Source organism: Corvus moneduloides, chromosome 8, assembly GCF_009650955.1.
Source record: "Corvus moneduloides isolate bCorMon1 chromosome 8, bCorMon1.pri, whole genome shotgun sequence".
In the NCBI taxonomy this organism is placed as follows: Eukaryota; Metazoa; Chordata; class Aves; order Passeriformes; family Corvidae; genus Corvus; species Corvus moneduloides.
The window spans coordinates 11,931,691-11,946,460 of record NC_045483.1 but is presented as its reverse complement, the minus strand read 5'-3'; the positions used below and the strand labels follow the sequence as shown (position 1 = coordinate 11,946,460).

Genomic DNA, 14,770 nt, shown 5'->3' with positions numbered 1-14,770 from the left:
ATGACAATGGTAAGGTGACAATTGTAGGACCAGCTCTCCAATATGCCAGAGCTTATGGAGATGTCTTTTCTTTTCAGCAGGACTCATCTCTGTGGAGTTAGGCAGGAACACTTCTTCACTTTACCTGCTGACTTTTTTCACTCATCTCTCTTGATGATCCCGAGCTGGCTGAGGGTAACACTGCCTTGCACAAAGGGGTTTTTCACGGAATAGCTCACCATCTTTGCTAAACGTGAGTATTAAAATTTCAGTTGCAATGAGCAAAACAACAAAGATATAAGCAAGGAATATTCAGAGAAACACAATGAGCAGCAGCTGGCTTTACTGGGAAAGCCTCTACATAATTTGTTTCCCAAGCTCCAAGTGACTCTTTTACTCCTTGCTCTCCCCAGTCAGGAACAGTGGTGATAGAATCACTCTATCACTACTGCTCTCTATCACTAGAGAGATTCTATCACTCCTTCAAAATGTCACCTATAAGAGGATCTCATTTTACAAACCAGCTTTTCTCCAGTACCAAGAAGGTATTTAAAATCAAAAGTAAAAGGATGAAAGATGGCATGATGGCAAGTACTCTGTGCTCCAGCTGCTCAGCTGGAAGGGCAGAACCCTGGTGAAAAAGGAAGCTTTCCTTTTCAGGCCTTGATCACTGATTTCAGACTAGCAGATTATTTTTTCTGAATAGTTCTGATGAAAATATTTGCAAATGAACACCCAAAACTTGGATCCAAGCTATTTAAGTTGCATCTGCTTCCAGTTTCTGGCAGGTTTTCTGATTTGGCTCTGAACCTTCTGACTGTGCCCATCTCTATTTTCATGTCTCTGCTTGAAAAATCCTGTTTCTTATCCAAAGCACAAAAGTATTACCTTTTCCAAAAGCCAGGTCTGTTGTTTGTCATTTCTTCTCAGCAAGATGACTGGCTGGAATCTTAGTTGTTACTCAAACTTTTCATTTCACAGCCATTCAGATTCTCATTAATATGCTTCCATCAGAAGTTTGTCTTGTGAGACCTGTGATAACAGGCAGCTTTCTCTTATTAAAATCAAGGCATTCTGGGCTCATCCTCACCCCATATGTTATGTATTTCAGATGTTCTTGCTCCCATGGAGCCTTTTGGGTATTTTTATTGTTATCATAGGGTTGCCAGATGCATGGTATGGTGGCTGCCTTCCTTATCCAGTGACTGCAAAGGTGCTTTTTGGATTCTACTTTAATAACATCCATGATTAAAGTTGTCAGCTGAAGACTTTGTAACTACAACACCTGAAGATGTTTTCAGTTTTCAGCATAAATTAAAGAGTTCAGAACAAAATATTTACACCTCCTCCCCCAAATATTAAAATTTTTACTAAGAAATCGTTCTGTTGGGCACAATGGCAATATAAAACTAACGGATAAAATAGAATATAGGTGGTGATCTGAAGAACCCTCACTTACCAGTGTTTGCATTTTTTGGAGTTCAGTACACTGAGTTCACTGAATCCATTCCATTTTGAAAGATGAGGCCCAATAAGAGCACTGATCCATGGCTCCAACTTTTGTCAGAACAGCATATGTCTAAGCCTGTAAAGAAGAACACCGTGAGAAGTCTTATACGCTTACTTTGATGTACATGTGTAATTTTAAGCACATAAAATTATACAACTGTAGAAAATAAGGCTGAAAAGGCCTTCAATTAGGTATCTTGTCCATCTCTCTGTCCAAAGCCTACCTCCACATTAATTATTCTTCACAAATTTTTCTTTAAAACACTTTTAAAACTTTCCATGAGGTTTCAGAGCCTCCTGATGTGATCTGCTCTGTATCTCCCACACTTGCTGTTAGAAAATGTCTTGAAGTTCCAAACAAGTACGTTGAGTTGACAATCACTTCCTCTCTTTCCTTTCAGTGTAACTCATCTCTTTTCTTGCTGTCACCTTTTATGTATTTGAATGCTGTTGTCACATATGCCATTAGGGTTTTCAACACCAAACTAAGCTTTTCCTGTTCCCGAAGCTTTCCTCAGACACTGAGTTTCCTAGATTTCCAATCACTGGAAACTACCTCCAGCCTTCACAGCGAGTATCCACGTGCTTAAAGCTACACACCTATTTAAGTACTGTGCTGAGCTGGAGACTTCATTTCTAGTGTCGCCCAAGGCTGTCAAACACATGCTGGTCTGGTTTAATTGCATAACATTTCAGTTAATTACTGTTTTGACAATAAACCTGGCAGTTTTGCAAATGTCTTTAAATTTGTAACTGCAGGTAAAAACCAAATTTTGCTAATGGACAACCAGTGCCAAAACTGTTGTGAATCTTATCTACCTGACCAGCAGGCAGTGTTTAACTTACAGTTTCATAAGGTATTTCCTTAAGAGTGCAGGCATGAACAGTGTATATTGGAAACTGCTGTTCTTAATAGGTCTAGAAGCAAATTCATTTGAAAATGAACAGCCATGCCAAATTCCTAATACACAGTGAGACATTGATACACAAATATATCCCCAACCTCATCCATAATGAGGTTCAATCCCCTCTATTTGAGCACCCAAAATGCAGCAGACAGAACAGCATCTGTGGTAGCTGACACATGCCAAGTATATGCAATCAAGCAAAACATAAAGAAATCAACAAGCCAATACATGTGCATAAAAGATTATAATGAAAACTTAGGCAGACAGAGACCAAGTGGGAATAAGACGGAATGGAAACAGAGACTGAGCAACTGCCAGAGGCAAGAGCAATCAGCTCACAGGTGGGAGGGCAGTGAACCATGACTGGGCTGGTGTTAAAGGGGCTATTAGAATTACAGGTTGCTACTTCTGTTCTGTTTACTTTACTGCAGCTATTTGCAATGTAAGTAGAATCTTTCAGCTTTGCCTAAAACAAATGCATAGCGTTTGCACAACAAAACAATAACAAACTAGTAAAAAAAGACCAGCATCTAGAAGCAATACAAGTCAAGCGTACAATAAAAAATTTGGAATGTACAGCTCCCAACACATAAAAAACTTAGCAATAAGCAAGTGTATGATCCAATACAAGAGAATTGTTTACTGTGTATTGTGTGAACGGGCAATATTCATAGAATAGGTCTGTGTCAAGTATTCAGGAACTGTCAGGGACAAATAGACTCGCATCATAGTGGTATTTGTGAACAAGCATGTCTCTAGGTTTGAGAGAAAACTTTATGACTAGGAAGTGCTAAACCAGAGAGTTTCACAGCTACTAGGCTTGATTTTAGATAGTTAGAATCCTGCTTTAAAGAAAAAATTTTCTGACCCAGAATTCCTCACTGAGATGGAAAAGAAACATGTCACCAAACAGAGTGGGCTGTAGGGAGTAGGTAGTAATATTCTTGATTAATCTTTGCACCCACATCTCACACGTGATTAAGCAGTGTACACCCATATGTGCACTTTCGATCCCAGAAGAATGAATCCCACATAAGACTTCCTATCCAGACATCATGTGGACAGTTGTAAGGCCCAGTTTCACAGTCTCAAGAACAGGCAGGGTATACACCATGTAAAATTTAAGAGTGATCTATCTGCTCATCTAAATCCTGAGGAGCCTTTCAAGAGAAAACTTGTCAGTGCATACCCATGCGTTGAGTTACCACCATGTATTTAACAGTGATGAAATAGCTTATTCTGGCATATGTTGCCCATGAAATGATTGTAATTAACTCAAGGAAAAAATGCACTAAACTTTAAAACTCTTTCAGCTGAATAACTCTTTCAGCTGCGAATGAAGCACAGGATTTCTGTTTTCAGGAGTGTCATGTAATATGGTGTGGCATGGCTGTCATCAAAGAGGTTGATGACAAAGAGCTTGCTCAGTGTCTGTTGATATGTGTGGTGGAGGTCGCTGTAGCTAGGACACAGACTCAAAGTTACGTGGGCTACTGACGGGAAAACATCCCATCAGTTAAAAAAGGTGCCATTCACTAACTTGGTTCACTCAGCAACAGTTCAGTGTTCCTGCACTCCACTTGAGACAAATGTTCTTCACCCAAAATACAGTTGCCTTAATGTGTTGAGAGGGAGACTGGTTGCTTTCCCACACAGTGTGAAGCACACTAATGCAGTCAGCTGCAATTCCAGTATCCTCAGCACCACATGAAATAATACCATTAGCTAACTCCATATGCCACACTTCCACTAACTTCCATGAGGATAGCAGAGCTCTGCTTCCCTTCAGTTCAGCAGGAACTTTCTCAATGACTTCAAATGTCACAAGGGCTAAGGTGCCCTTCTGCAGGAAGACAACACAACAACAGTAAAAATAACGTAAGAGTAATCACTTGAACCCGCTGAGGTTGTAAGAAAATATTACACACTCATCAGTAAAGCTTTCTGTATGTCTGTGTAGAGAAAGAGACTCAAAACGCAGTTATTTCAGGTAGGAATATGAGTAGAAAATTTGCACTGAAATTGCTTTGGAAATAATTGGAACAAAAGCAATACAGGTCATAAACAAACAACAAAAAAAATTTAATGAGCCATAACTGGCATAAACAGCATATTTCACTCAAGAAACAAGAAGTCAAAAAAGCTTCACTGCACATTTTACTTGCTAAAGGAAATGGCACTGAAGACATTCTTGTTGTTTTCCCTTTAGCTGAATATTTTGGGAGAAGGTGTGATAAAAGAGTATTTATTGAGTTCCCATTGTTTTTGAGTACCTTAGATATTTTGACTTTTAAGAATTTGCCTCAACCTTTACATTAAGACCTGACAGTTTTATATCTGTTCACAAATTTTGGTGAGTTGCCAGCCTCACAATTCTGAGGCAGCTGTCCTCAGAACATGTGATTTGGTTTGCACAAATAATACACAGACATATCCCCCATCTCACACCAATCATGCACACTTGAAATGTTATATCTTTTATTAACTGTATGGAAAACAGGAGAGAGCTTTAAGCCAGCTCTCACATCAGTGTACTACTTGTGAGCCTGATTTGCAACATAAGGTGGTGGTCAGTGGCTGACAACATTGCCACACTGAAATCTCAGCCCTCTAGATATGACTTTATTCTCAGCAGCATAAAGAGATGGAAAACTGCCATGAACACTTTAATATTTCACCTTTAGGAAAAGACTTCTAAATTTTTACTTTATAAGGCTTTCTCTAGCCTCAGGTAAATGACCTAATTCGTTTCCAGGGAGGAAGTGAATTTTTAAACTTTGCCTGCTGATGTTGCAGTGTGGTAGGGTGTGCTCAGTAGAATGGTTATTTGTTCTAAAACAAAAAAATAAGAAGTGGTGCTGCTGAGGTGATGACGGACACTATTCACTCATGTCTGCACTCAGAGCAACAGTGAAATCCCCAGACTTTCAGGAAGAAAGAGAAGTCTCCATCTGTGCTTACCTGCTCACTGGATGACTTGTTTGGTACACCAGCTTAATCCACTGGGTCCTGCCAAGGCCTCCAAACTATGGGTAACTGCTCAAATCAGCTTGGCTGCACTTGGGAACAAATCACGTTTACTTTGTCAGCTTCACCAACTCCAGCAGTACAGGTAAATTTGAGCAACCCAAGAGTTAAGTGCACACAGCAGAGAGTGAACTCTTAATCAGGTATGTGAGAAAATGAAACAACTCTTCGAGCTCCACTACAACTCAAATACTTTTAACACAAAAATATGCTCAGACCATCAGAGATGATGTAAATGCTGTACCAGGGACTAGTTTGGGCAAGGGCTTAGATTTAAAAGGCTTTTTCTTAAAATAATGATCAATCAATTTTCCAGCAAAGACAAGAACACTGAAGGTCTGTTTATTGTTTCCTTTGTCTGCTACAGTCTCATAAAGACTTCAAACTGTAATCTTTAGCTTGCTATGTCAGAGAAAATCCCACAGACACAGAAACAAGAGACAATCATATGCCGACCCCTTTTATTAGCACTGTGCCTCACCCACTTGATTATTCACACATGCACTTGATTATTCACATGCTGCCCATCCTGCCTGGCTCTTACATTATCTTTTGTAATGGCAAATTGCAGTGCCCCTCAGCTACAAGAAATTCAGGAAGTTTTTCTTTTCAAGTCAGGTACCTTGAAAATCGCAAGCCAAAGATGTAAAGCAGAAAAAGCAAAATTTACTTTTGCTTTAGCTTATGCTGATGTCATTCTAGAGACTTCACTTTTAGTTACTGGACATTTGCACTGCTATGACAGCAGAATCCATCTCCCAAGAACAGCTTTTGTTGTAGTAAACTGGTTTTACTCCAGAAATCTGGTCTATAAAGTCCTTTCCCTGGTATATTTACATGGCTATAAGCAAGTCAGAACATCACTCTGAAAAGTGAATTGCAGCCAGCAAAAATACAGCCCTAGGCTGATGCTGAAGTGGGTAGGATTTTAAAACTTTCTGCAGCAGTTAGTGGTTAGGCACATAAAAACACCCCACCCTCCGGCCCCAGGCAAGAGAGAATACGCAGACAGTGCAGAGTGTACTTCATGCATCAGGATACATCACTTGGCTTTAAACAAGATCATCCGATATCAGAAAAATGAGAGAAGGGGTAATACATGTGTGCCTTAAGACATATTATGTTGACTAACATCCCAGTTACTCAGTGGCAATGTTTAGGGGGAAAAGGCCTGGTTGTTGTGCCCAGAAAACTGTTAAATGGAAGTTCTGAGAAGTTCCTGACACTCTGGAAGAGAAGAACCCATAAAGGCCAAACTGGAGTTTCTAAACTCAAAGCTAGTATCCTTTACTGTTACTTTCTATTTTGGCTTTGCTACTACAGGTGATGCCCATAGGGGAATTAAAACATGTCCTTGTCCTGAGAGTGCTGATGTGTCAGCCCCAGTGCTCTTCTGGTACCACAAGATTATTGAGAGGGTACATGGATACGATCTTTCAACTGCACAGACAAACTGGTGTACACTTGGAACTAAAAATAATCCTATCACTAAAATATCATCACAGAAATACCAAAGAAAATGAAACCAAGGAGGACATTTTCCTTTTGGTTCCTTGGGGTTTAACTAATTTATCTGAAGGGAAGCGGTATGTTCAGCAAATAGAGATAAATCATTTTATTACCCAGTCCACAATTTCCTAATTTTTTTTCATTTATTTTGCTTACCCCGAACTATTCTGATCACAAAAGCAATAAAAGAAATCAAACAATAGCATTATAGCGCTTAATAAACACTGCATTGCAGTGACTGTGCTACTGTGTGCCCTTACTGGTGAGCTTAACAGAACAGCAGGAGAAACACTCTGCAGCGTGCCATAAACATGTCAGTATCAATGACACATGGATAATCTGTTTTCCTCAAGGGAAACAGATGTGCAGTTTTTGAGAGGAAGGTTTCAGTCTAACTTTGGTTTGCCATCATTAAATTGAAGATAACATAATATCCATCACTATTGTGTTTCTGCAATAAAAATATTGGACAGTCACTGGATAGTGCTTGATGGCACTCTAGTTCCCAGCTCTGTCAGGAGCCTCCAGCCAAATGTTGGGAGAGTCATGTTTTTGCAGTGCTGTGTAAACACCAGGTAAATTCATAGGCAAATGGAGTAAACACAGCTAAACACGTAATACCAACCTGAACAGGATCTTTTCCTAGAGTCATTACCCATCAGTGAATACTGATGACAATATTTCCTTTCCTCTACTTTAAATGTAGCACACTAAACTCATGCACCCAACATGTAGCACCATCCTTCTATATTCCCAGTCTCAAACAATCTCTAATCCCACTTGGGGTGGGGCACATGGGCGTTGCTCTAATTAAGTGCAGTGATAATGCACAGGATGACTTTTTCATGTGTTATGTTCCTGTAAAACCTTACTGGAATCTCACCTGGCAAATGATCTAAAATCTCAAACTTTCTGTTGTTCTTGTGCAACTCATCTGTTAACATGTCTGTACAACAGAGCATGAGTAATTTAAAGCAGGGACCATCCTTGAGATTGAAGGAAATACCCTGTGAATTTGGAGACATGCCATCTCAAAGCTCCAGAGTATCTGAGATCCAACCCTCTTGATAAATTTGCAGCAGAAGTTCTATTAGCACTTTCACCGTTGCACTCAGGAGTCCATTTTTAACATATTAAAAAAATTAAAATATTTGTGACATTAAATTAGCTGAAGGTTTAAAAAAAAACAAATCCAAAACCCAAAAAAGGGCAGGTTTAACAAATGCATCCAAACTGCCTCAACATTTGAGGTATCGTGCAACGGGGTTTATTTTTGCTAGATGGTTACAAAAGATCGTACAACACCACATAATGCAAATTCCCACATTTGCTACTGAAAATATTATTTCTAAATCAATTTCACCCACAGATAAACTCTTATACAAGGAGTAACCTAAAGGCCTCAAGTTTTCAGATTTCCCAGCACAACTTGTAGATGGGCTTTGAATGCTTTGATACCTTTTGCTGTAGGAGAGTAAAAGGTTGCTATCATCCCAGTCAAATTCTATTTGAAATGAGTGAATCTATGTATACTCATGGTCAAAACTGCAGCAACTGCTAACATGTTATCACACCTACAACACTCAGTGCTTACTCACCTCTCAGCTCAAGACTGTCTCTGCTCTCAATAGAGATGGGAGTTACCCAAGGTGAAGAGAAAATAGACCATCCTCATCTGTAGCTGTGAGGAGGAACCAGGCAGGAAATTAATGCAGTTCTGATACACAAGCTAGGGGCACAATCCAGTGAGAGCATGTGGGTGCCTGTACCCCACGTGCAGCTCTCAGCACAGCTGCGTGAGGCATCGATGCACAGCTCGGGGCCGGTCGGCTGTGGGCAGTGCTGGAGGAACCCCTGGGACATCATCGCTAAGGCCTGGGAGCTGTTGCTGTTACGGCTTCCACAGCTCATTTTGTCTGTCCTGACAGTTACAGTTGAAAAACATTTTGTACAAATCAGTTCTGAGAAAAGTAAATCCACATGGGGAAGCCAGGTGTGCAGCTGATAGAGACAGGAAGACCACTCTTGCTTCAGCGGTGCCTTTGAGCATCAGGGAACTCTCTAATCCTGAACTGCACAGTGCAGCCATAGCTGGGGTTGCTCCTCGTCACAGTTACAATCTCTCTGCGTGTTTCTCCAGTCAAATTTCTTCATTTTCACTTCTTTCCCACAACCATGACAGTGCTGCTCAGGTCACACATCTCCCACTGTGTCCCTCAGTTACACTTTTTCCCCTTATGTGAGGAGACAGTGCCTGGGATAAACGCTTTGGCAGCTTGAGGTGGAGAGCTGTGGTTCCCTTGGCTGTGACAAAAGGCAGGGCCTACTGTGCTATCCATGGTGGGGAGCACTCCATGCTGAGGCAGAACCCCACTCCCTGGCACAGGGACACTTGCAGGGACACTGTCTTACCGTCTTAAGCTAGGCCAGGGAAGGTTTAGGTTGGTTGCTAGAAAAAATTTCTTCACAGAAACGGTGTCTGGAATTGGAACAGGCAGCCCAGTGAGGTGGTGCAGGCACCACCCGTGGAAGTGTTTAAGACTGAACGTGGCACTTGGTGCTATGGTCTAGCTGGCATGGTGGTGTTGGGTCGTAGGTTGGATTCGATGACCTTAACGGTATTTTCCAACCTAACCGATTCTGTGATTCTCTGAGGTGGCACCTAGCCTTAGCCCTGACCCCAGCCATGTAGTGGCGGGCCCACACTGGCCTAAGGGACACAGCACCTCCTGGCATGCCCAGATACAACAGGAAAGTCTACGAGGTCCTCGGGGATGCCCCGCGTTTTCCACCCGCGACATCGGGATCGGGACCGGACCGGGACCGGGACCGGGACCGGGACCGGGACCGGGACCGGGAGCGGGATCGCGAGCGGGAGCTCCCACCCCCTCCCGACGCACCCTCAGCCCCACAGCGCCTCCCACTGCGCGCAGGCGCGAACAGCTCGCACCACCCGGGCGCGCGCGGCGCGCAGGCGCGGGGCCGCCCCGCCCCGCCCCTGCCCCGGCAGCGGGAGGTTGAACCGTGTGAGGGGAGCGAGGGGGGCTCTGCCCGGCTCCTTCCTCCTTCACCCGGGTTCTGGGGGGTTTGTGCTCCCCGAGGGGCCTCCCCGCTCTCCTCAGCCCTGCGGGTTGGTGCTGTGGCTGCGTTTTTGGGGTGCGACACCTCAGAACGAGCTTCATGGGTCTGTGGCCCTGCTTGTGGGCTGCCCAGCCTTCGTCCTGCTTCTCTGCGAGTGGAAAACTAGCAAGGCAAAAGCTGTATTGAGTGTTTATAGAATCTTTTGTTATTGAGAAAGTAAAAGGAATGAGTGCCGTTATATAACGTAGCTATAAGCAGGAAAACTGAGGACGTAGTCACAGGCGTACCCAAAGTGCCAAAGTCAAGTAAGTACTGAAAAGCAAAATTGTCTTTTCCCCTTCTAACTCAGGTTTTCTTTACTTACTGGACAGAATTACTTGTGTGTTAAACAGCATCACTGCTTGAAAATGTCAAGGATTCTTGGCCTAAGATACAGGGAAAGCATTTTAAGAGTGCAGAAGATCTGTGTGTATGTGCTGCCAAGTAACAGCATTAGCACACTAGTGCAAAAAGTATTTGTTATGGTCATTTGTAAACGAATCTGCATTAGAAAGTAAAGGTAGTGAATCATAGGATTGTTTGCGGTTTTTTAAAGCTATCTATTTTTAAAGCTATCTCTTAGCCTTGAAATGATTTTGCTGCTTGGAAAGACTTATTACATATTTGTGACATGCAGTATACATCAGCATGATGTAGCTTTTTCAAGACTCTTGCTTATACCAAGAAATAATAGTATTAAACTTCCATGATATTTAATGGATGCTGTGGGCTTCCTGTTTAATTGATAGATTGCTAAAATACCCAATTAACTAGACTCTTTGCTAAGGTCTGGGGTGTGTTAGTAGAGTACTGTATGTTCAGTTTTGAACAGCTGGGGAGGAATGTTGACTTCTAAGATAAATGAGTACCTCTATCCTTTGGTATCAAGCCAGGAAGACCAGGGTTGCTGGGCTATTAAGGCTTTGTTATAATAAAGCTTTGGCATTTTTAATCTCTGAAGAGGAAGCCCCTTGTGCCACTCCTGTGTTGCCTAGTTTTGGTTCACAGGATTTTATTCTTGAGAGGCTTCTGTTTTAAAACTCCTAATTGCAATTTGCAAGTGAGCAGAGGTGTAGCTGTCGATTTTCCAGCTGCATTCTGGTCATTAGCAGGTGGCTCACAATTACTAAATGAAGTTAAACATTGCCAAATGGATTTGAAGTTGGTTCGTGCTGGGAGGTGTGACTTAACCATTTTAATTAAGGTGCCTTTCTGAGTGAGCTGGGGATGCTTCCTGTTAATCAAAACTTCTACCTGTGTGAGTAATTACTTTTTTAAGCAGCATCCCTGGAAGGATCAAATGAGACTGGATTATTTTCACGGACCTGGATACCCAATTATTCTGTTCTATAAAAAAGATTAATTGTTTATACATGTGGACAACAAAAATCTTCCTGGCTCCACAGAGCTTTAGGAGCGAGGGGAAAAATAATATATAAAATTGATGGTAAAATACTTCATAGCAGTTAGTAGTGTCATGCATCCTCTTAAAGAAAAGCTGTTCACAAAGCAAGATGCTACTTAGCTCATGAAACAGTTGTGTAACTTATGCAGATGTCTTTTTTGAACATGCCAATTAGAAAATAAGCCTCAGAATTTAATATTAGAGCTTTTTACTCATTTCTGCAGCCACATGGCTCATTATAATCAGGTGAAAATGACACCATAATTCATTCTGTCATTTAACAGAGACTGCTGTTCATCTCGAGATGGAAGAGTCAGTGCTGGATAAATTGCCATCTTTGTGCAATACTCCCAAGGATTCTGGGGCAGCACCTCCACAGGGGACTAGTTCAGGGAAACAGGTATGAAAACTTAATGCTTTTCCAATAGTGTGATTCTTCACAGTAACAAAAATGCTTGTGAAATCATAAGGGAGTCAGAAGTCACTGAGATATTGTTTGCTGGAAGTCCAAAGCCAGGTACCTTATACCTGTAGGTACAAGGCTGTGCAGGTAAGCAATGTGCCTGGTATACTTTGCTCTGAAAATGCAGATGTTGGCTGTGAATACAAAGTGATGGAGCAACATAATCCAAATGCCATATTAAGAAATTCAAATACTATATAGGGTGTGGGGTGGACTTTTTGCTTGTTTGTTTCAACCTGTCACCTTCAGTTTTCTCAAATCCTAGTTTTCTGGGTTGCTATGCATGCAGGATGACTTTCTGTGACTTCTGCCTGCAGTGGAACAAAGTACAATGCTTTCAGTTTGTATATTCTCCATAGTGCTGAGCTCTGCTTTGGTCTTATCCTGGCATTTGAATTGGTGATACTGTTACAGTATCCAGACCAATGCAAGACAGGCTTGGCTTGAAAGTATTCTATAACTAATCCCTCACTCCTATATTTTAGTGCATTTCTATAAATAAAAACGTTAGGCATAGATTATAAAGAAATAGTTATTTTGAAGAAAAAATCTTTTTAGATGCTTGTGAAGTATCTCAAAGCATGAACAAGTCAAAACTTTACAGATATTTTTAATATGCTCTAGAATACAGATTTGTGTACTAGTTCTAATACAGATGTATATTTGTGATAGGGTGGAACAGCAGGAAAAATAACCCTCACCTCCATTAAACTAGAGGGGAAATTGAACTTGATGGAATAAAATTAGCCAAGATGAAATATGCCATATTTCTTTTACACAAAGACTAGATGAGTAAGTTTGCTTCAATAGAATATGGGATTTTGTCCAAGAAAATGTGGAGCTACATCTTTCCATATCTTGCAGCTATGTGTGCAAATACGTGTGAAAGGAGGAAGTTAACTTTGTTCAAGCTTTTGAAGGCAATACAGAGAATTAGGAAGTCTGGCTTTACAATGATACTTAAATATATTACTTATTCTATGTAAATAATAATGATGGGTAAACAGTTTTTTGAGATTTGATAAAAATTTGAGATTATTCTGACCACCTGGGTTTTTGGGTTTATCTATTTTATTTTTTAGCAAATGAGTGCAGCTCTGAGGGAACGATTAAGGAAAACAAGACGTTCATTTAATGCCAATTTTACAGTGGCAAAGAGGCTCAAAATAGACACCGAAGAAAAAGACTCTGCTGGTGCTGACACAGGGTGCTTGCCAGAGACAAGTACAGACTGTTCCACATTACGGGATGGTTCTGAAAATCTGGAAGGAAATAGCACTGGACATACATGTTTCAAAAGTCCCTTACAGGAGAGTGATCCGTGTGGATCAGCAGAGAATTTGGGTGTGCTACAGGTTGATCTTGGTCAGCAACAGTCCCTGGAAGAAAAAGTAAAGCTGGTGAAACACGTGCAGGAGAAGGAAGAGCTACTTCGTAGGCTGAAACTGGTGAAGATGTATCGATCCAAGGTGAGGCAATACTTACTGTGTTTTTAGTGTGGTGTTTGTGTATTGTCTCAGTTTAAGGCATTGTATAACAATACCTGCAGGGTATCAAAACCCCCTTATATCAGCAAATGATGACTCTTTTTTTGTTTGTCCCAATTTCAGAACAACCTGTCTGAGCTGCAGGCTTTGATAGCGAAGTGGAGAAGTAGCACCCAGATGATGCTGTATGAACTGCAGTCGGCCTTTTCTGCAGATGGCAAGAAAGTGAGTCTCACTCAGCTCATTGATACTTTTGGGTTAGAAGACCAGTTACTGCACTACAGCAGAACAGAAGAAGATTTTGTAGATGCATAATCTGCAGCTGCAGAGTTTTCTTTACGCAGACACAAAAGCAGGAAAGACTGAATAAATTCTGATCATGTCAGAAGTGCTGGTCAGACAGTGGACTTTATGCTTTGGGGTTAGGAGGTTTTCTCCAGAGATACTTGTAAAGCTTTGTACATACATACAGTAGGCACTGTAAAAGGCATTACTTAATGGAAAAAAATCAAACTGGTGATGTTTTGGAGAACCTGGCTTAATGACTTAGTCAGTGAATTTTTATTTAAGAAAAATAAAACTAAGTCATACTTTAACAGGTAGAAAGCAGTCCACTTTTTGATTAGTCTCTGCATGGTTACTTGTATTGATGTCAATTCTGTTCATGTTCAGATGGGGAAGAGTTCAGTTTGTAGATACCTCCATTTTACAAATGTCTTCCTGGTGCCAGTCAGCCAATGAAGGCTAATGACAGCATTTTGTGAGTTAAGTAAAGGTAACTAATTTTCATGATGTTAATACACCAAAGCTGAGATAAGATGTTCTCACTAGCTGTAACTTTTACTGAAGGAAATGTGCCATAATGCAGTTGCTTTCAGGTACTTGTCCAGACAGTCTCTTCAGGGCTGCTGTCTCATAAACATTCTGCCACAGCCTGAGGTAATACAAGGGGAGGCAAGAAAATTGAAACCAACTTTCTACTCTCATACTATACCGAGGTGTTTTCTCTCTTCAAATAAATAAGAAAAACAAGGCCTTATTAAATGGGATTGCTTCAAACACAGCATCTTAAAGCTGAATAAATCTTTATAATTTCATTTCTGCTCCAATAAATGCCTTTTTTAAAAGTTATTTTTTTAACTTGAAATTGTTTATTTTCTCATCATGATGACTTCTGTTTTTTATTTTCCCAAAATCACTGCTTCTCAAGTGTAACAATACACAAATCTTTACTTTACAACTCTCCCTGCTAGGAATCTTGTTTTCTTATTGGTTATACCTTACCTCTTTTGTTTACAGGTGCTATATCCTGTTTCCTTAATAAGGGAGTAATTTCTTAGACAGCTCAAGAGAAAGAAAACCA

General features: G+C 40.9%; 1 protein-coding gene across 1 annotated transcript; it reads left to right on the top strand.

Moving 5' to 3' along the window:
- Window positions 1-9,916: 9,916 nt before the first annotated feature.
- SFR1 (SWI5 dependent homologous recombination repair protein 1) lies at window positions 9,917-14,003 on the top strand. Its single transcript, XM_032116042.1, has 4 exons — window positions 9,917-10,318; window positions 11,742-11,857; window positions 13,003-13,389; window positions 13,531-14,003. The coding sequence occupies exons 2-4, from the start codon at window positions 11,762-11,764 to the stop codon at window positions 13,720-13,722; spliced, it is 675 nt and encodes a 224-aa protein (XP_031971933.1). The 5' UTR covers window positions 9,917-10,318; window positions 11,742-11,761; the 3' UTR covers window positions 13,723-14,003.
- The last annotated feature ends 767 nt before the right edge of the window (window positions 14,004-14,770 follow it).